This window comes from Euleptes europaea, chromosome 2, assembly GCF_029931775.1.
Source record: "Euleptes europaea isolate rEulEur1 chromosome 2, rEulEur1.hap1, whole genome shotgun sequence".
NCBI classification, from domain to species: domain Eukaryota; kingdom Metazoa; phylum Chordata; class Lepidosauria; order Squamata; family Sphaerodactylidae; genus Euleptes; species Euleptes europaea.
Window position 1 is genome coordinate 5578347 of NC_079313.1, and position 22382 is coordinate 5600728.

General features: G+C 47.1%; 1 protein-coding gene across 1 annotated transcript in view; it reads left to right on the forward strand.

Annotated features, from left to right (window-relative positions):
• Positions 1–2886: 2886 nt before the first annotated feature.
• The window catches only part of ABCA7 (ATP binding cassette subfamily A member 7), an 82341-nt gene continuing 62845 nt past the window's right edge, over positions 2887–22382 (forward strand). The window contains exons 1-9 of the mRNA XM_056867660.1: positions 2887–2952; positions 3061–3154; positions 5153–5294; positions 11496–11623; positions 12496–12617; positions 13727–13915; positions 19372–19609; positions 20495–20634; positions 21220–21336. Coding sequence (XP_056723638.1) covers positions 2887–2952; positions 3061–3154; positions 5153–5294; positions 11496–11623; positions 12496–12617; positions 13727–13915; positions 19372–19609; positions 20495–20634; positions 21220–21336 — 1236 coding nt within the window. The remainder of the gene's footprint in view (positions 2953–3060; positions 3155–5152; positions 5295–11495; positions 11624–12495; positions 12618–13726; positions 13916–19371; positions 19610–20494; positions 20635–21219; positions 21337–22382) is intronic.

The following is a 22382-nucleotide window of genomic DNA, read 5'->3' on the forward strand; positions in this document are numbered from 1 at the left end:
TAATAAGACGAAAGTTTGTTTTTATAATAATAATGGTTGGGTTTATAATAATAATAATAATAAGACGAAAGTTGGTTTTTATTATAATAATAGTTGGTTTTATTATAATTATAATAATAATAATAAGAAGAAGAAGATGAAAGTTGGTTTTTATAATAATAATGGTTGGGTTTATAATAATAATAATAATAAGACGAAAGTTGGTTTTTATTATAATAATAGTTGGTTTTATTATAATAATAATAATAAGAAGAAGAAGAAGAAGATGAAAGTTGGTTTTTATAATAATAATGGTTGGGTTTATAATAATAATAATAATATGAAAGTTGGTTTTATTATAATAATAATAATAAGAAGAAGAAGATGAAAGTTGGTTTTTATAATAATAATAGTTTGTTTTTATAATTATAATAATAATAATAAGACGAAAGTTGGTTTTTATAATAATAGTTGGTTTTATAATAATAATAATAATAAGACGAAAGTTGGTTTTTATAATAATAATAGTTGGTTTTATAATAATAATAATAATAATAAGAAAGTTGGTTTTTATAATAATAATAGTTGGTTTTATAATAATAATAATAAGAAGAAGAAGAAGATGAAAGTTGGTTTTTATATGCTGACTTTCTCTACCACTTGAGGCAGAATCAAACCGGCTTACAATCTCCCTCCCTTCCCCTCCCCACGACAGGCACCCTGTGAGGTAGGGGGGGCTGAGAGAGCTGTCAGAGAGCTGTAACTAGCCCAAGGTCACCCAGCTGGCTTCATGTGTAGCAATGGGGAAACCAACCCAGTTCACCAGATTAGCCTCCCCTGTTCACGTGGAGAAGTGGGGAATCGAACCTGGATCTCCAGATGAGAGTCCACCGCTCCAAATCACCGCTCTTAATGACTACACCCCGCTGGCTCTCTTCATCGGCGGCAGTCAGCTTTTGATGGTCCTGATATAAACCCAGTCGCTGCGTAGTGGCTGCCGATCAAAGTGTTGTTAAGGTATAGGAGCAAGGGTGGTTGAAAAGATGGCAATCTTGTGTGTTAAAGAATGGATTAACAGTGCAGTGAATGCTGTGATTAATTGTTAAAAAGTGCATGTGAGTGAGTTTATAAATATGTGTTGTTGGTGGTGGGGAGTGTTGTGTCAAATCATATCCAACTCATGACAACCCAATAGGGTTTCGAGGCAAGAGATGTTCAGAGGTGGTTTGCATTGCCTGCCTCTGCGTACGGACCCTGGACTTCCTTGTTGGTCTCCCATCCAAGTACTAACCGGGGCTGACCCTGCTTAGCTTCCGAGATCTTATAAGATCAGGCTAGCCTGAACCATCCAGGTCAGGGCAAAAGACATACAAAGGTGTTTATGCCATTGCCTGCCTCTGAGTCTCCTTGGTGGTCTCCCACCCAAGTACTAACCAGGGCTCACCCTGTTTAGCTTCCAAGATCTGACCAGATCGGGCTAGCCTGAGTCATCCAGATCAAGGCAAGAGATGAACAGAGGAAGTTTGCCATTGCATGCTTCTGCAGAGCAACCCTGGTCTTCCTTGGTGGTCTCCCATCCAAATACTAACCAGGGCTGACCCTGCTTAGCTTCCAAGACCTGATAACATCAGGCCATCCTGGCCCATCCTGGTTGGGACTTAATAAATTTGGCTTGTAAAGAATTTTTCTCAATACCATCTGATCCAGAAATCAGGAAAGGAACTTTCTTTCTTTCTTTCTTTCTTTCTTTCTTTCTTTCTTTCTTTCTTTCTTTCTTTCTTTCTTTCTTTCTTTCTTTCTTTCTTTCTTTCTTTCTTCTTCTTCCTTCCTTCCTTCCTTCCTTCCTTCCTTCCTTCCTTCCTTCCTTCCTTCCTTCCTTCCTTCCTTCCTTCCTTCCTTCCTTCCTTCCTTCCTTCCTTCCTTCCTTCCTTCCTTCCTTCCTTCCTTCCTTCCTTCCTTCCTTCCTTGCAAGCTATACTCGTATTTATGTAGTAATCCTGCCCTCTTCAAAGAGAGATGTAATGTCGGTGTCAAAGAAAGGTTTCCATCTAGACATTAGGAAGAACTTTCTAACAGTTAGAGCGGTTCTTCAGTGGAACAGGCTTCCTCGGGAGGTGGTGAGCTCTCCTTCCCTGGAGGTTTATAAGAAGAGGCTGGATGGCCATCTGTCAGCAATGCTGACTCTATGACCTTAGGCAGATGATGAGAGGGAGGGCATCTTGGGCATCTTCTGGGCATGGAGTAGGGGTCAGGAAGCAATTTTCCTCCAGGACAGATTGGCCAGAGATCCTGCAGGGTTTTTCCCCCCGCCCATCTTCTGGGCATGGAGTGGGGGTCACTGAGGGTGTGTGTGGAGGGGGGAGGTAGTTGTGAATTTCCTGCATTGTGCAGGGGGTTGGACTAGATGACCCTGGTGGTCCCTTCCGACTCTGTGATTCTATAATCATTTTAATCTGCACAGCCAATCAGGAGCCCTGCTGAGTAGGAGTCGCACCTGGTCCCAGCCACTTTCTGAAAACACTTGGCGGGCACTAGAAAAGATGTTAGTGGGACAGGCACCACATTGGGGACCCCTGATCGAAAGCAATGTATTCTGTAAGCAAAAAATTCATTTTGCTAGCAATGAGATAGGGCGCCCATTGCTAGGAGAATGAATCAGGTTTTGTCCTCAGGCTAATTTTTGCATTTTCGATGCACGTACTTCCCAGCCTATCATTGCCTAAGGGCTAGAAACTTGCTTTGAAAATAAAACGACGCCAAACCTGTGTTTCTCCGGGAGGCTGAACCCAGTGGTACCGTGGGAGCTGCAGGGAGCCTTAAACCAACCAGTTCTACTTCTGCCTGAAGGTGGACCGGCCGGCTGGCGACAGAGCATGACTCGGAAGAGAGCCGGGCCTACCTCGCAAGATGGGTTTCGGCATCCAGCTGGCCCTGCTGATGTGGAAGAACTTCACGTATCGGCGCAGGCAGACGGTGCGTTGGCGCTGGGAACTCCTCGGGGCTGCTGCTCTTTGCCCTGTTGGAATCGGGGGTTGTTTCCACGCGCTCCGAGTCCTTCACCTGCCGCCTCTTTCTCCCTAGGTCCAGCTAATTGTGGAGGTCTTGTGGCCGCTCTTCTTGTTTTTCATCCTCATCTCGGTACGGCGCTCTCACCCGCCTTTCGAGCAGCACGAATGTGAGTCCAGAGCAGCCGTCCCGCGGGTCAGGGGTGACTCTCCTTTGAGGTCGGCGTGGGGGGGGGGGGACACCTTTCTAGGAGAAACAGCTTCAGGTTGGGCTGGTTTCCAGGACTGTACCCCCCCAAAAAGGGGGGGAACTTAACCATGAAAAACAGAATTTATATACCCAAAAAAACAAGAAGAAAGAAACATTCAAGGCCAAAAGTTATACAATTAAAAGGCAACCAGTTAAAAGGTTGTGTCACTGCACAATGTCTATATAAATTTATTACAGGTTAAAATGTAATAACCCATATAACATATATTTTTTAAAAAGGTAAAGATCCCCTGTGCAAGCACCAGGTCATTCCTGACCCATGGGGTGACGTCACATCCTGACGTTTCCAAGGCAGACTTTGTTTTACGGGGTGGTTTGCCAGTGCCTTCCCCAGTCATCTTCCCTTTACCCCCAGCAAGCTGGGGACTCATTTTACCTACCTCGGAAGGATGGAAGGCCGAGTCGACCTCGAGCCGGCTACCTGAAACCGACTTCCGTCGGGATCGAACTCAGGTCGCGAGCAGAGCTTGGACTGCAGTACTGCAGCTTACCACTCTGCGCCACGGGGCTCTTCTATATATACAGCCCTGCACAACCCTACCAAATAAATATAACCATATAACACAATTAGACATGGAATCATACAATCAAACTCAGACCATACACATTTTGGCCACACTGCCTTCTTCAATGGTCTAAACCAGTGGTTCCCAAAGTGGGCAGTATCACCCCCTGGGGTGCGGTGGGATTACCTAGGGGCGCTAGAGGTGGGCCCCTTCAACTGCGTTGTTCACTAATTTACAGTAGATCAAGCTATGGCACCATGCTGGCAAATTTGGTGGAAATGATCAGAATTCCCCCCCCCCCAGGCTTTGAAGAGCTGGATCAAGGTCATCGGTTTTGTTGAATGCATTTCAACTAAAAAGTTTAAATTTGATTCTGAATAGATGTGCAATTAATTGTCACAGTTCTGAAATTTTATTTTTATTACCTTCTGTAGTGAATCATGCAAACCCCTATTTTGAATAATGCTTTTTATAGGATAGGGTAAGGGGGCGCTGGGGTCGAGTTTGTGGAACCGAGGGGGCGGTGGCCCAAAAAGTTTGGGAACCACTGGTCTAAACAATCACCAGACTACAAAATATACATCAAATTGCTAAAAATCTTTGTGACTATATGCGCGTAGTGTTTGCAGAATCACAAGTAATATATTAAAAACTGCCAGACTTCTTCCTCTGCTCCAGACTTTAAGACTACTTTGTGACTGGGAGATGTTGACATTTTATCGATGGCTGTATTTTCGTTTGTAAGGAAGCCTTAAACAGAGGAAGAAGTATAGGCATTGTGCACTGACATAACCTTTTAATTATATAGCTTTTGGCCCTGAATGTTTCATTGTTCTTGGCCTTTGGGGTACTTGATTTTGGTTTCCAGGACACCTGACTTTAAAAAAAGGGTGACCTGAAACTTGCAGTGGAGAGAAGGCATAAACGTTGTAGAACAGCGCTGCTAGATCATCCAGGAGGCTCCTTCGAGTCCTGGATTCTTTTTTGGGGTGGGTAGATCAGGTCCAGGTGGCTCTGTGTAGTGCTGAATTCTTTGGGGGGGGCACAGAGGAAGGCAAAATCCTTCCAGGATCCCTGGCCAATCTGGCCTGGAGGAAAATTCCTTCCTGGTGCCAAAGTGGCGATCGGCATTACCCTAGGCATGTAAGAAAGGGCCTTTATATGAAAAAACATACCATTGCAACACATAATCAGTCTAGAAATAGAAAGATTAGCCTTGGCATAAATAATCACGTGCATCAATTGCTAATTTAGAGGCTACATAAATAATATCCACGCAATCCTTAATTCTGGGGAGTCAGGTGCTGCTAGGAAGCTCAAAAGCACAGCCTTCCCCTTGCAGCTAGATTGCTTTTGAACTTGGAGGCTCTGCTGCTTCTCCCGTTGTGTAGGTCACTTTCCAAACAAAGCCTTACCGTCCGCTGGGACTCTGCCATGGATTCAAGGCATCATCTGTAACGTGAACAACCTTTGCTTCCGGTACCCGACCGCCGGAGAGACGCCAGGATTGGTGGGGAACTTTGATCATTCCATGTGAGTTTGGGGGCTGTGGGTTTGGGGTGGTGGTGGTGTTTCCCCTCTCTCAATGTAGAACAAAGGGCGTGTCTTTTCTTAAAAAGAAATAAAGCTAGGACTAGAAAACATTATTAAAAATAGAAACGTAGAGTTGGAAGGGACCTCAAGGGTTATCTAGTCCAAAGCTTCTTAAACTGTGGATCGTGACCCCAATATGGGGTCACGTAACTGAATGTGGGGGTCGCGAAAAATTTGGCAACAGTAAAAGCTTTCCGTGTGATTTATTATCAGTAATAATTTATTATCATATACCTGTATATCCAGGGTTGCGTAAAAATTTCTCGGGCAAAAAGGGGTCACGAGTGGAAAAAGTTTAAGAAGCCCTGATCTAGTCTAACCCCCTGCACAACGCAAGAAATTCACAACAGCCCCCCTCACTCCCCCAGTGACCCCTTCTCCATGCCCAGAAGATGGGGGGGAAACCCCTCCAGGATCCCTGGCCAATCTGGCCTGGAGGATAATTCCTTCCTGACCCCAAAATTGCATTCGCCATTAGCCTGAGAATGTAAGAAAGGGCCACAAGAGACAAATATGAGCGCAAAACCTTCCTGCCCTCCCTCTCACGATCTGCCTAAGTTCACAGAATCAGCATTGCTATCAGATTGCTTCAAAAGCTCCAAAGAAGAGCCCACCACCTCCCGAGGAAGCCTGTTCCACTGAGGAACCGCTCAAACTGTCAGGAAGTTCTTCCTAATGTTTAGCCGAAATAAGCAAGAGGGTATCCCGTCAAGACAAAACCCATCCTCCGCTACCCCTGGTCATCCACCGAATTTTTAAAATTTCTGTGCAGACATCACCCTTATTGTTTTGGGAGCCAATTATTTTGTTGAGAGCCAGTGTGGTGTAGTGGTTAAGAGCAGTGGTTTGGAGCGGTGGACTCTGATCTGGAGAACCGGGTTTGATTCCCATACAACTCCACATCAGATCTCATACCGGGCCACCAAAACTGCCTTCGAACCAGGTGAAGCGTTTTTACGAAACCAAAATGACCTGCCAGTCTGGCCCCATGTACAAGTCCCAACACTTCTTTGCGAAGGGAAGATGGGACATATAGTTTCCCCCCCTGCACCCACCAAGTGTTGGTTCGTTCCAAGCCAGGAGGGAGGAGATTGTGCTCCTCCTCCTGCAAGGAGGCGTCCCGGAGTCGCTGTTGGAACACTTCCGGGATACCCTTGAGCGTAGGGGGGGTCTCCGGTTGGCGGGCTTGGGATCGGGTGGTGACGGCTAAGCCAGGGACTTCCCCTCGCTGTTCGGGAGTGAACAGGGAGTCGACGGGGCGATCGAAATCGTTGCGATACTGGGGAAGTCGTGACAAAGCATCCGCTAGGGCATTTTCTTTGCCAGGGACATGTTTGAGGGTGAACCGGAATTTTGCAAAAAATTGGGCCCACCGAATCTGTTTGGCATTGAGTTTTCTAGCTCCCTTGAGAGCCTCAAGATTTTTGTGATCTGTGCACACTTCGAACGGCAGTTCGGCCCCCTCCAAGAAGTGTCTCCATATGGTAAGGGCATGTTTGACCGCTGCTGCCTCCTTCTCCCAAATGGCCCAGTTGATTTCGGACTGGGAAAACTTCTTGGAGAAGTAGGCGCACGGCCTTAACCGTCCCCCCTCATCCCTCTGCAATAGGGCCCCACCCATTGCTACATCCGAGGCATCCACCTGCACCACGAAGGGCTTGGTGCAATCCGGGTGAGCCAAAACGGGTTCGGATGAAAAAAGTAGCTTTAAACGTTCAAAAGCTTGCTGGCACTGGGGAGACCATTGCAGACGGGCTGAGGGGAGTGCGGCGCTAGCCCCCCTGTCCTTGGTACGCAACAGGGCAGTGAGGGGAAGCGCAACTTGGGCAAAGTTGGGAATGAAATTCCGGTAAAAGTTGGCAAACCCCAAAAACTGTTGAAGTTGGCGGCGGGTAGTGGGGGTTTCCCAGTCCCGCACCGCTTGGACCTTGGCGGGGTCCATTTCCAACCCTTGGTGGGAAATCACATACCCCAAAAATGTAATAGAAGGTTGGTGGAATTCACACTTGGACACCTTAGCATACAGTTTGTGCTCCCGCAACCGCTGGAGCACCTCTCGCACTAGGCGCACATGTTCTTCCATGGTCTCAGAGTAAATAAGAATGTCATCGAGAAATACCACCACCCCCCGAAACAGTAAATCATGCAAAACTTCATTAATTAATTGCATAAAGACACTCGGAGCCCCCGAAAGTCCGAACGGCATGACCAGGTACTCAAACATCCCAAAACAACTGGAAAAGGCCGTTTTGGGTTCGTCTCCTTCTTTGATGCGAATGCGGTGGTAGGCTTCTACCAAGTCCAGTTTGGTGAAGATTCGGCCCTCCTTTAATTGTGCTAGAAGGTCAGGAATAAGAGGGAGGGGGTAAGCATTAGACTGGGTGACTGCGTTCAGTCTGCGAAAGTCAATACACAGTCTTAAATCTCCCGTCTTTTTCTTTACAAAGAAGGCTGGGGCTGAATAAGGAGCCTTGGAGGGGCGTATGAAACCCCTCGCCAGATTGACATCCAGATAGTCCCGCAATACAGTCTTTTCACTGGGGCTCATGGGGTAAACCTTTCCCTTAGACAGTTTGCCTTCCCCTACGATCTCGATGGCACAGTCCGTTTCTCTGTGGGGAGGCAGTTCGTCGCACTCTCTAACATCGAAAACATCAGTAAACTGCGAGTACTCAGAGGGTAACTGTGGAGAGACTGGGGCGGGGGACCCTACCAGTGCGGCGGCTGGAGTTCTGAGTACCCGTTCCTTGTCATGTAACCCACAGGGGTTTTCGGGAAAAGAAAGCACCCGTTTAACCCAATCAATGGAGGGATTGTGTCCCCTTAACCAGTTCATCCCTAACACCACAGGGGTTACAATAGGGGCGATGGTGAAATACAACCGTTCCCAATGTTCCCCCACGGACATAATCACGGCTGCAGTTCTGTGGGTCACAGGGCCCCGTTTAAAGTCACTCCCGTCCATTTGGGAAAAACGGAGGGGTCCCGGAAGCCGCTTGCGCCGGACCCCCAACTTCTTGGCAGTTTCCTCATTTATCATGGTGCGGGCACACCCCGAGTCGACCAACGCGGGGACCTCTAACGGGGGACCCCCTTTGGGTAGGGACAGATGAACACGCACAAATACATTGTCCTCTTGGGCGCTTACCATCGGTGGAGCTCCTTGCACAACGATAGGGACGGTCTGCTGCGGAGCCCCCTCTACAGCAGACCGACGGCGTTTTTTGCCGGCTGTTCCCACTCTTCCTCCTCGCTGGAAGAGGGGGACGGGGTGGTGGCCTCCGGGGAGCCGTCCGAATCAAAGACGGTATTTGTAATCCGGGACCCCGATGGGACCGTAGAGTCGGATGCCCCATCCTGGGGGCGCGCGTGGAGAGCGGAGGGTGCGCCGGAGCGCCGGCTCAGTGGTCCACTTCTACGGCGAGGCTGGCTGTCGGCGGCCGGTTTCGTCGGCTCGGCCTGGGTTTGGCGGGGAGGGGTCGGACGGCCTGAGCGAGAGGGGCATTGCGATGCAAAGTGACCCTTTCCCCCGCAGATCAGGCAGACGCCGGCCTCGAACCGCTTGCGGCGTTCCGCGGCCGAGAGACCCCCGCCACCCCCTTGCCGGAGTTCCCGGCCACGGTCACCTCGGGGCCTGGGGTCTCGCCCAAGCCGTTGCTTGGACAAGTTCAGGAGTTGCTTGCGATTCTCGATGTCAGCTGCATGGCGAACCCAACCTTCCACATCCGGGGGGTTCCCTTGCATGAAGGCCCAATGTTGGAGGTCTGGGTTGAGACCCTCCCTGAAACATTGTACCAAGGTAGCTTCACTCCAGTCCAGAATTCGGCTAGCCAGTGACTGGAACTCACTTGCATACTGCGCCACCGACTTAGTCCCTTGGCGCAGTTGCATCAGGGAGGCTTTAGCCCGCTCACCCAGAGTCGGGTCCTCAAAACGGTTTCGGAGTGCTACCATGAACTCGTCCAGGGTTCGCAGTACCGGCGAGCGGAGTTCATACTGCAACACCATCCAGGCAGCCGCCTCCCCTTGCAGTAAGGAAGCCACGTACTGCACCCGGGACTCCTCAGAAACAAAGGTTCGGCCTTGTTCCCGCATAAAAATGTCCACTTGGACCATAAAAAAGGTCAATTGGTCTCCCGACCCGTCATACGTGACTTTCAGGTCCCGACGGGCCGGGGGGGCAGGGGTTGCGGGCGGAACTACCGGCGCCCCGTCTGGGGGAGCACCGGCTGGAGGTTGCAACTTCAGCGCATCTAGGGCCGTGGCCATCTCACCCATTACGCGTTGCATGGTCTCCATCTGCTCCTGCATAGCCCGGCGGTCTTCCTGCCACTGCTTTCGTTCTTCCTCCATGAGGGCCTCTTTGCGGGCCGGGTCCCCTTCGAGTCCCGTGCTGGGGAAGGCCAACCGGCGATCCTTCGCCGCAGTCCGCGAGAGCGACCAGCCCTTGGGAGAGTCCAGCCAATAAGTAAGCCCCCGGGGACGTTCGTCCCGATCTTGGTCGGGGGCGCGACCCTTCGGTTTCTTTGGCTTGGCTCCCTCCTCCTTCGGGTCCGGCTTCTCCGGCTCGTCCGGAGCCTTGGGGGCATCGGGGATAGGGGTGGTGTCCTCGTCGGCTGACATTCTGTCCAAAGCGGTACAGCTGCAGTCCGAGAGGCAAGGACTTGCAACTTAATGTGAGAGATCCCCCTCTCTGAGTTTGCTTCTCCAAATCAGTTGCTCAGACGTTGATACAGAAACAATAGATTTATTGAAGCCTTCAGGAGATGAGGCAGGCACAGGTAGAAAGTTGCAAGTGAGGGGCTATACGGGTTTACAGAATATATTGACTCCAGGGCACTGGGGCACTGGGGTTCACACTTATTGTTATGGGAAGTTACAAGCTTGGCATAATACAAAACATCAGACGGATCCCAGGAAGTCTGGTGCGGCTATCACACTTCCAAGGCCGCACCGGCCTGAGGGAGTACTGGCAGGAAAACAGCGGGGGGGAAGATACATGGGCCATCAGGCCTGGCGCCTGAGACCAGAAGGTGTGAACTGCTTTTACGAGTTCACTGGTAATACCGCAGGTGATGGAAAGCAGAGACACAAAGACAGAGACCCTCACACCCACTCCTCCACATGAGCGGTGGACTCTAATCTGGAGAACCGGGTTGGTTTCCCCACTCCTCCACATGAAGCCAGCTGGGTGACCTTGGGCTAGTCACAGCTGTCTTAGAGCTCTCTCAGCCCCACCTACCTCACAAGGTGTCTGTTGTGGGGACGGGAAGGGAAGGCAATTGTAAGCCGGTGTGATTCTTCCTTAAGTGGTAGAGAAAGTCGACATATAAAAACCAACTCTTCTTCTTCCTTCCAGATTTCTTTAAACAAATTAGACTTCTGTGCAAACCTGCGGAGGGGGTCCCCAGTTTCAGTAGCACTATCACTTGTAGCTAGCCTTTTTTTGATCTGAACTATGGCCATCCTTTGCCTTCTGGAAATAAGGACGGCGAAATCTAAAACGAGCAAGAAAGCTCCTTTTTGTAAGCTGCCTCGGGCCCTGTCAGGGAGAAAGGCGGTCAGTAAATGTTTTTAATAAACAAATAAATGAAATTTCCTGGCTATGCTGTATTGGCAAGGCAAACGCACCGGAGGCCTTTGCGGGGGGGTGGGGGATTGGCGGGACCAGGATAAATGTGCCATGTGCCACTCAAAGGAGCGCTGTAGCCCTCCCTAAAGGTCTTTGCAATAAACAGAGCTTCCATCCGTGTGCACCCCCATCGGTTGCAGTTTAAGAAGAAGAAGAAAAAGAAGAAGAGTTGGTTTTTATATGCCAACTTTTTCTACCACTTAAGGAAGAATCAAACTGGCTTACAATCACCTTCCCTTCTCCTCCCCACAACAGACACCCGGTGAGGTAGGTGGGGCGGAGAGAGCTGTGACTAGCCCAAGGTCACGCAGCTGGCTTCATGTGGAGGAGTGGGGAAACCAACCCGGTTCTCCAGATTAGCGCCCGCCGCCCATGTGGAGGAGTGGGGAATCAAACCCGGTTCTCCAGATCAGAGACCACCGCTCCAAACCACCGCTCTTAACCACTACACCACGCTGGCTCCCCCTGGAAAAATGTGAGGTTTAGCCTATCCTGTCTTCCCCCGATAGCATCTCCCGCCTGTTCGCTGATGCCCGGAAGGTGCTCCTCCATGTGAACAACCTGCAAGCCGAGGACAGTTTCTCCCAGCTTCTGTCTGCTTTGCGTCAGCTCAGCGGCGATGGAAAACTGTGGACAGGTGAGGTTGTACAGAGCTGCTGGGTTACAAGCATAGGGGAACAGAAGAATTTGGGAGAACTGGGTTCGAGACCTTCCTCAGCCATGAAGCTAACAGGGTGACCTTGGCGCAGTCTTTCTCAGCCTAACGATCTTGCAGGGTAGTCGTGAGGATAAACTGGAGGGGGGGGGAAGAGAGCCATTTAAGTAATAGCGAAGAGCCAATAAAAATATCAGTCTTGAGAATTAGTAGATTAAAAAGGCATGGTCCAGGGGTCTTAAATAAATACGGGCACGAAGAAAGGGAATGAAGCTATGTCTCTGTTTTCATTTTTTAGATGATTTTCTTCTTCTCTTTATTATTAATATTATATTATTATTGCTTATTGAAATAAGGGGAAAGTATAACGTTAAAATAATGAATTATAAGGATTAGAAAATATTAATACAAAGGAGACACTAGATATTTGTAGGGAGGGAGGAAGTTGGTGGGGAAGTCAATTATAATTAATTAATACTGAAGACATACACCTAATAATTCTTTAATTTTTTATCGATTCAAAGATTGGTATATAGGATGTATTGTCAAATGAGATGTATAGCAATTATTGAAAAATAATAAAAAATATATATTAAAAAAAGAAGAAGAAAGGGAATGCAGGAGCCAAGAGAATCTTCCGGATGAACGGACAACCTTTAGCTGATTGGCTCTTCCCAGCTAGTATCGCTGCAGCCAATCCGGTTGGAAGTTGCTTGACTTGTGCTCCAATCGGGGTAAAGACTGTGCTTCTCCCCTTTGCATCGGCCAGGCCGATGGTGAGCCAGAGGGCCACGGGTTCAAGTCCTGCATCTCACGGCCACGCTGAATCTCGAATTCCTTTTTTTTCTTGCCAGCCATCCCGGTCAGGGACTACTTGAGAGAAAACGAGACTTTCTCTCGGTTCCTCAGCACGAACGCCTCCCTCTCACCCGGCTTGGTGGAAGATCTGCTTGGGGCTGAGCTTAGCCCACGCGTGGTAAGTAAAAGGCAGGAACTTTTTGGGAGAGACAGTGAGGACGAGAAGCCTGATGCTTTTCCTGCTCAGTGTAGTAGTCATGGGGACTAAAGTTGTTTTAGGGTGCAATCCACAGCACCTCCAGTTAAAAGAATCTCGGAAAGGTGCCTTTCCTAAGGAGCTGCTGCTAGAGTAGATACTATTGGATTAGGGGGACCCATATGAGACCCAGCATGGTGTAGTGCTTAAGAGCGGTGGTTTAGAGCAGTGGAGTCTGATCTGGAGAACCGGGTTTGATTCCCCACTCCTCCACATGAGGGGCAGAGGCTGATCTGGTGAACTTGGTTGGTTTCCCCACTCCTACACATGAAGCCAGCTGGGTGACCTTGGGCTAGTCACAGCTCTCTCAGCCCCACTTACCTCACAGGGTGTCTGTTGTTGGGAGGGGAAGGGAAAGTGATTGTAAGCCGGTTTGATTCTTCCTTAACTGATAGAGAAAGTTGGCATATAAAAACCAACTCTTCTTCTTCTTCTTCATATAAGGCAGATTCAGATGTTTGCATGGCTTGGGGAGGGTCTCCAGCTCAGTGGCAGAACTACGGTTGGGGGGTATAATGCCATAGACTTCTGAGGGGTATAATGCCATAGAGTCCCTCTTTCAAAGTGGCCATTTTCTCCAGAGCAGCTGGTTTTTGTCAGCTGGAGATCAGCTGCAGTTCCAGGAAGTTAGCAACCCTTGACAGCACACGCTTTACAGCCTCTCCCAGTTAAAAGGATCTCAAGTAGCAGGTGTGGGGAAATACCTTCCTCTGCCGCAGAGCCTGGAAAAATTGAGACCATGCTGGGTTTAGTTGGTTAAGGAAGCTTTGTGTGTTTATCTCGGCAGTTGAGACACTGCATTGATTCCCCTTTGGGCCGTGTGGTATAGTGGTTAAAAGCGGTGGTTTGGAGCGGTGGACTCTGATCTGGAGAACCGGGTTTGATTCCCCCACTCCTCCACATGAGTGGCGGACGCTAATCTGTTAAATATAATTTGGGATTCGTCCGCGTGGATGAAAATTTGCAGTCTTGAGGTGTTTTTCCAGGCCCGCTTTGTCCCTTGACTGACTACCTGATTTCTTTCCTTCCAGTTCTCTCGCACTGAATTGTCCTTGAAGGAGATTGTTTGCAACGCCTCGGTTCTCGCAGAGTTTCTGACGGTGAAGAAAGTCGGGGCGGCTGAAGACCTGCAGAAAGCGCTGTGCATTTTGCCTCCCTCCACTCTTCGGGCCATAGAGCTCAGCTTCGTCTCCCAGCTGGATTGGGTCAAAATATTTGAAGTAGGTGGCCGCGGGCTGTGGTTGGTATCTTTTTTTTTTTTTTTTAAGATTTTATTTTAAGTATATGGGATACAAAAAGGAAGAAGGGGGGCAAGGGTAGTCCGTCTGCAGTAGACATGAAATATAGTCTTATCAGTTTGATAAATTAATAAAAACATTTAAAAAATCATAATACAGTAAATGAACATCTGTAACAATAAACATTCATTATGATAGATATGCATTACTATGAAGATACACTTTCATATGGTTAATTCTATAAATATATATTTTCTTACACTATGTTGTATTTAACTATTGATTTAATGATATATAATTATAAAACGATTGCCATTTTTCATTGAACTGATCTATTGATTCATTTGTATTGAAATTCGTCATAAAAGTCATTTTAGCCAAGTTTGCATAGTCAAGCATTTTGTCTTTCCATTCTTCAATATCAGATATAGACTATTGTTTCCAGGTTCTTGCCAGTACGGTTCTTGCAGCTGTTGTGTGTGTGTGTGTAAAGTGCCGTCAAGTCGCAGCATATTTAAACATATCTCTGAAATTCATAGGCAAATCGGATGGGATTTTACTTAATAAGAAATATTTAGGCTCCAGTTTTACTTTCGTTTTAGTTACGTTTTGTAGTTCATGTTGAATCTTCTTCCAATAAGTTTGTAACCTTGGACATGTCCAGCAGACATGAAAGTAGGAACCATCTGTATGTTGACATTTCCAGCAAGCTCCTTTTTCCCCCCTCCTTCTGAGTAGCCAGTGATTGGGTATCTTAAAGGTTCTTTGCTTGATCTGCTGCAGAAAATCCTACGAGGGTTTTTGCTGTCAATCCAACTTTCCAAGATGTGTCTCTCTTTGAGTGTGTTTCAGTTCCGGGCAGTGTTTTTTGCGAAAATCTCATTAAAAAAAAATAAATCTCTTTTTATTTCCTTCCAAAAAAAAACCCAAGAAAAAAACAAAGGAAAAAAAAGCTTAAGAAGAGTATACGTAAAGTCAAAAATATAATATCTATGGGGAGCGGTTAAAATGCTTAGGGCTGCTTAGCTTGGAAAGAAGGCGGTTAAGGGGAGATATGATAAAATTATGCATGGTTTGGAGAGAGTAAACAGGGAGAAGCTTTTCTCCCTCTCTCATAATATCGGAACACGGTGTCATCTGCCAAAGCTGGAGGGTGAGAGATTCAAAACAGATACAAGGAAGTATTTCTTCACACAAGGCATAGTTAAATTGTGGAACTCCCTGCCCCAGGATGTGGTGATGGCTGCCAACCTGGAGGGCTTTAATTGGGGAGTGGACATGTTCATGGAGTAGAGGGCTATTCATGGCTACTTGTCAAAATGGATACTAGTCATGATGCATCCCTATTCTCTCCAGGATCAGAGAAGCAGGCCTGTTACATTAGGTGCTTTGGAACACAGACTGGATAATGCTGCTGCAGTCGTCTTGCTTGTGGGCTTCCTAGAGGCACCTGGTTGGCTACTGTGTGAACCGACTTCTGGACTTGATGGGCCTTGGTGTGTTCCATATGCCTTTTCTTATGTTCTTATGTTCTTATCTATACATAAGTATAGTTATTATACATATATATAGTTATTATACATATACATTATACATTATACATATACATTATAGTTATTATACATATTATACATGGTTATTATACATAACCATTTGTATAAATGGTTTCCAAATATCTAAAAACAAGTCCATGTGCAGTTGCCGTCTATATGCCATGTGTTCAAATATTGATAAGAGTTCTAAGGTCCTCAATCCATTGATTTACTGGAGGTGGGCTTTTATCTTTCCAATGTTGTAATATGTGTCTTTTAGCTGTGGTAAGGGCATGGAGGGTACCACTTTCGTTGACCATCGGTTAGCCTCCAAGAGACAGGCAAATAGTTTAAAAGAACATAGACATCCTCAAAAATCAGTGACCATTCTAATACCAAATTGATGCAAGTAATAACTTCTTCCCAGAACAACCGAATGACTGGACATGCCCAAAGTGTATGTTTAAGGGATGCACCTGGCAAGTTAAAACACCAGCTATTTGACTCTTTACTCAACCCTTTGCTAAAGAGATGCTGTGGTGTCCAGTATATCTTGAACTTATAAGCTTTTGAGATACAATGAGGATGATCAGGGGCCTGGAGACCAAGGCCTATGAAGAAAGGCTGAGGGAGCTGGGAATGTCCAGTCTGGAGAAGAGGAGGTTGAGGGGACACACAATTGCTCTCTTTAAGTATTTGAAGGGCTGTCACTTAGAGGAGGGCAGGGAGCTGTTCCTGTTGGCAGCAGAGGATAGGACTTGCAATAATGGGTATAAATTGTGGGTGTAAAGGTACCAGCTGGCTATTAGGAAAACATTTTTACAGTAAGAGTTGTTTGACGGAATCAGCTACCTGGGGAGGTGGTGAGCTCCCCCTCACTGGCAATCTTTAAGCAGAGGCTGGACAAGCCCTTGTCAGGGATGCTGTAGGCTGATCCTGAATTGAGCAGGGGGTTGGACTAGATGGCCTCTATGGCCCCTTCCAACTCTATGATTCTGAGCTATAGTTCTCTGCATATCTGTCAAAGGGAGTTTGACTCTTGAAAGCTTATACCACGAAAATCTTGTTTGTCTCCAAGGTACTTTAAAGAGCTGCAAATCTGAAATTTTGCCTTCTGTTTTTTTATGTCCATCCACTAAGTGTCAGATTTGAATCTGGCCTCTGGCAGGCAGTAATAGGCGAGCCCCTCTCTTTCCCCCCTTTGCTCAATATGGATATAATGAGACTGGCCCGCCGTACAGGGTTGTTGGGAGGATTACGGAAAACTCATGATTATAAAGCATTATGGATATGTGGAAATGCGATCGGGAAAAGCAGCCTTATTAATTAATGCTGATAAATGGGGTGGGTGGGCTTGATTAATTTCTACACCAGCTCTATTCCTCTTTATAGGAAATGGAAGCGAAAATCAAAATCTATGTCAATTTAATGGGAAAAATATTCTATTATAACTCAAAGATCCTTTCTGATATATGCAACCATAGCCGCCAGATTGATATATGCAGCTAAATGGAAATCAACTGAGACTCCAGACAAAAATGACTGGATACAAAAGATGTTAGAAATGGCGGAAATGGCAAAACTTACAGCTTTGGTAAATCAAAAAGACAATGCTCAGTTTATGGGCGAATGGGAGGCATGGAGGGTTTACTGTGAGACTTAAACTTATATGGGGAAATTGCAAGGTTATTCTTTGTTCTAATCCACTGATCAATAGGGTATAGGTAAAAAATTGCAATACTTAAATCCTATCTTTATACTGAATAGTTTGTTTTTAATTTTTTTTATTATTAAACATAATATTTAATAACCAAGGTTTGTAAACGATATATTATGTTTTTCCTTTTATTTTCTTTGGTTGAAATGAAATTAGTATGCAATAAGAAAGTTATTGTTAGACATAATATAAAATAACATTAGGATTAGAATTTTAAATGCAAAAGACTAAACAAGCAAATAGAAAGATAGAGGAGGATGAAGGGGAAGTTTTCACTTATTTAATCTCTTATAAATGATGTATTTTCAGCAAACATATATCCTGATACGAATGCTTATGTAGTTATTTTTAAGTATTTGTTGAAAAGCTTATATATGATTTTATGGAAAATAATAAAAATTCTTTAAAAAAAAAATTTAATGGGCAAAATTAAAAAGGTAAAGGTCCCCTGTGCAAGCACCGGGTCATTCCTGACCCATGGGGTGACATCACATCCCGATGTTTACTACGCAGACTTTGTTTACGAGGTGGTTTGTCAGTGCCTTCCCCAGTCACCAAAATAAAGTCTTGCATTTCATGCAAGGGAGAAGCAAACAAAGTCAGGGCTTTTCGTGTGCAATCCAGGACACTGAAATCCAATCGCATCTCTATTGAGATGGCCTTTCCTTCCAAAAAACAAAGTTCATTTGTTTATCTCTGGTTCCTTCAATGTCTCAAAAAATTCCCTGGAGAACCCTATCAAGCTGCTTTATAGATGGGTGAGACCCCTGGGGCTCTCCAGGGTCTCAGGCAGGGTCTGTCCTCCTCTCCCCTCTGACAGGAGCGTTTGAAATCCGGATCGGACGACTCAACGGACCCTGCAGAATCACTGCATGCCTTCCTTCGAAGCACCGAATCATTAGCAAAGGAGGTAATGTGTGTATACACTCTAGCTCAGAGCCAGTGTGATGTAGTGGTTAGAATGCCGGACCCATTTCAGATCTCCATCTGAGCGGGTTGCTATGTCCAGGAAGAAGAAGAAGAGTCGGTTTTTATATGCCGACTTTCTCTACCACTTAAGGAAGAATCAAACCGGCTTAAATCGCCCTCCCTTCCCCTCCTGACAACAGACACCCTGTGAGGTAGGTGGGGCTGAGAGAGTGACTAGCGCAAGGTCAGGCTTCGTGTGGAGGACTGGGGAAACCAACCCAGATTAGCCTCTGCCGCTCATGTGGAGGAGTGGGGAATCGAACCCGGTTCTCCAGATTAGAGTCCACCTCTCCAAAATAGATTAGAGTCCACCACTCTTAACCACTATACCACACTAGCTAAATCAGCAGGTCATCGCACCCTATAGCCATCACTTGCCACTGGATCCAGGTGCAAATGATTGCTATAGTGCCATGAGAGCACGATATCCAGAGAAGGGGTGGGCGTGGCTCAGATTTAGCCTACCTCACAGGGTAGTTGTGAAGATAAGACAGGCGAGGAGAACCACCTTGATCTCCTGGGAGGAAATGATCACTTGTATAATAAAATAATAATTCGGGGGGGGGGAGTTTCAGAGGGGAAGCGTTTTGCATGAGCTCAGAGGCATCCTTTGTTTATATTATTACACTGACTTTTCCAGGGCTGGCACAGAAAACAACCTCAGCCTTTAGGTAACTTATGGATACCTCTTGGTGCTGAGTCAGGCTGGAGTGAACACAGAGCTGCTTCTAGAAGCCAGCATGATGTGGTGGTTTGGAGCGGTGGACTCTGATCAGAAGAACTGGGTTTGATTCCCCACTCCTCCGCATCAGCAGCGTAGGCTAATCTGGTGAACTGGATTTTTCCCCCCACTCCTACACACGAAGCCAGCTGGGTGACCTTGGGCTAGTCACAGCTCTCTCAGCCCCACCTACCTCACAGGGTGTCTGTTGTGGGGAGGGGAAGGGAAGGTGACTGTAAACCGGTTTGATTCTTTCTTAAGTGGTAGAGAAAGTCGGCCTATAAAAACCAACTCCTCTTCTTCTTCTTCCTCTTCTTCCTCCTCTTCCTCTTTTTCCTCCTCCTCCTCCTCTTGTTCCTCCTCTTCTTCCTTTTCCTCTTCTTCCTCTTCCTCCTCCTCTTCTTCCTTTTCCTCTTTTTCCTCTTCTTCCTCCTCCTCTTCTTCCTCTTCCTTCTCCTTCCTCTCCTTTCTCCTCTTCCTCTTCTTTCCTATGTCCCAGGTCTCTTCCATGACCAGCTTTGTGGAGTTCCGCGAGGCCCTGCAGAATCTGTCTGGAGGTGGTGCTGCCTTTTCCCCTCAAGGAGCATTTGAGACGGTGTCCCGGATCGTGTGCGGTCACCCCGAAGGAGGCAACTTGAAAATCCCCTCCCTGAACTGGTATGAGGACAACGACATCAAGAGCTTTCTCGGCCGCAATGGATCGGAGCAGAAGTCCGTCTCCTTGGACAACGCCACGAGTGAGTGCGGACAACGCATCCCAGGGGACTGTAGAATGGCCAGGACCCGTCAGGTCCTCTGTTGATATCGGGGCTTCAACCCAAGAAAGGGTTGATCAAGTTCTGGAAGCCACTGAAAGAGGAACTAGTGACCACCACTAATCTTAGATGGCTTTGCAAGGGGATTTGGCAACCCTGCCCCCCCCATTTGTATTTAGAGATTCATTCACCCATCCTTTACCAGTGTGGTGTAGTGGTTAAGAGTGGTGGTTTGGAGTGGTGGAGAACCAGGTTTGATTCCCTGCTCCTCCACATGAGCGGTGGAGGCTAATCTGGTGAACTAGGTTGGTTTCCCGACTCCTCCACACAAAGCCAGCTGGGTGACCTTGGGCTAGTCACAGCTCTCTTTGAGCTCTCTCAGCCCCACCTACCTCACAGGGTGTCTGTTGTGGGGAGGGGAGGGGAAGGTGATTTTAAGGTGGTTTGATTCTTCCTTAAGTGGCGGAGAAAGTCGGCATATAAAAACCAACTCTTCTTCTTCCACCTTGAAGCTTAGAACTCACCACACGATTAAATTCCAAATGTTGGGATGCAGGCAGTAGGATCCATTTAACCAGATGGGTTGGGCCTGCTCTAATGAAACCGGAATAAATTGTGCAAACCAAGCACTTTACATAATTTTTGCAGGCCGCAGACTTTGGATTTCCTTGGCACAGAACGTTAGTTTTTTAAAAAGACAATATGAAATACTTGCATTCCTCCATCAGGCGGGTGCACAGTGATGTTTTTGGCTTTGGGAGATGAGCAGGTCCTGTTATTTCCCCCCCCCCAAAAAAAAGAGGAATATTTTTTTTGTTGGGTGGGGAGAGCTGAATGCCTCTTTCTCTTCTTTATTGCACCCCTCAGGCCCTTATTGCAAAGATCTGGTCAGGAGCCTGGAATCCAACCCGCTCTCCCGCATCTTATGGCAAGGCATCAAACCCTTGTTCGTCGGCAAAATTTTGTACACCCCTCCTACGCCAGCCACGCAGAAGGTCATGGCTGAGGTGCGACCGAGAGGCCCCTATTGGGGGTGACCGCCGTCCCCTGGAAGAGGGGAGGGGACCTTTTGGTGGGAGTCGGGGTGGAGGATAACCCTTTAGGGTAGGCCACTTCAGATTCGTGACCCCTCCCTCGTTGCCCTCGTTGCCAGGTCCCTCTTCAGTTCCGGTGGGAGGTTTTTTGGGGTGGAGCCTGAGGAGGGTGGGGTTTGGGGAGGGGCTTCAATGTCATAGCATCCAATTGCCAAAGCCGCTATTTTCACCAGGGGAACTGATCTCTATTGACTGGAGATCAGTTGTAACAGCAGGAGATGTCCAGCCACCGCCTGGAGGTTGGCAACCCTAAGTGTATATCTTCCACCAGAGTTGCAATGTAGTTTCTGTGGGGATGTAGACCTACCATGGAGGACGGCTCAGTTGAGCTTCCAGGTTCAGAGGCAGTCTACCTCTGAGTATCAGGTACTGGGGTCAAAGCACGAGGGAGGGGCTCGGCCTTCGCGCTCTCCTTTCTGCTGTTATCTGGTCAGCCTCTGCGGATCTTTAGTCTGATCACGGTTTGGGTTTATGGCAACTGCATCTCTTGGCCTCCAGGTGAACCGGACGTTCCAAAACCTGGCTGTGCTTCGTGAGGTAAGGGGGGCCTGGCAGGACCTGGGCCCCCAGATCTACACCTTCATGAACACAAGCCTGGAAGTTGCCGTTATTCAGGTCTGTCGCTTTTTTTCTGAGCAGTCCTTACGGCTTTGTGGGACGGATGGGTAGGGTTGCCAACTCCAGGTTGGGAAACACCTGAAGATTTTGGGGGTGGGGTCTGAGGAGGGCGGGGTTTGGAGAGGGGAGGGGCTTCAGTGGGGTATAATGCCATAGAGTCCACCCTCCAAAGCTGCCATTTTCTCCATTGACTGCACATTATTCACAAAATGACTTGTATCAATATAAGCTCATGATTTGATGGAGATTCCTTACCTTTGGGGTACCTTATTCGGGAGGTGGCTTGCCAGGTCGTCAAGAACGGATATAGAAATGGTTGGAAATAACAGTATTTCAAAGTAGCTGGCACCCAGCAGCGATAGAAATTCCGCGACGTAAAAAGTTTCTTCAGCAGGGACCAAAAATGCAAGCGTAAAAGGGTCAACGTTTAATTCTAAAACAATTTTTTTAAAGCTCGGTTTTAAAAAATGCTAAAAGACTCGGCAGTGATCACAGTAGTCTTAAACAATGCTAAAAATAAACTGTCTGAACAGTCTGGCAGTAGAACTGAGGAAGAGTCCAGTAGCACCTTAAAGACTAACAAAATTTCCGGCAGGGTACGAGTGTTAGCCAAATTGCTCGGTTATGGATATTTATATGGGGGAATTAGCAAGTCAACAACCGGCAATGGGCATAACCGCAGGATCTAAACCTGTGTCTACAGGAGTCCATTCCGAGGTTCAAAGAATAAGGCGGAGGCAATGGAATTAAAATTAAAAGGTGTTTACTTGATTATGTTAGCGCCACCCGTAGGTTACGCTAAGGTTCGGGCCTTGGTGCTTCTGTCCCAAGTCAAATAGCCAGACACAAAAACCGGTTAAGAAAAAAAAGATTTATTATGCATAATAGGCCACTGCCAGCAACTCAATGGGTTGCTAAAACAGTGCGCATTTGACACGAGCATAATGTCACCTTATATACCTTTTCACTGGTGTGTAGTAATACAACATTATGACTTGCACGTGACATATAGCAGTATGTGACAAAAACGTACTATTGACACC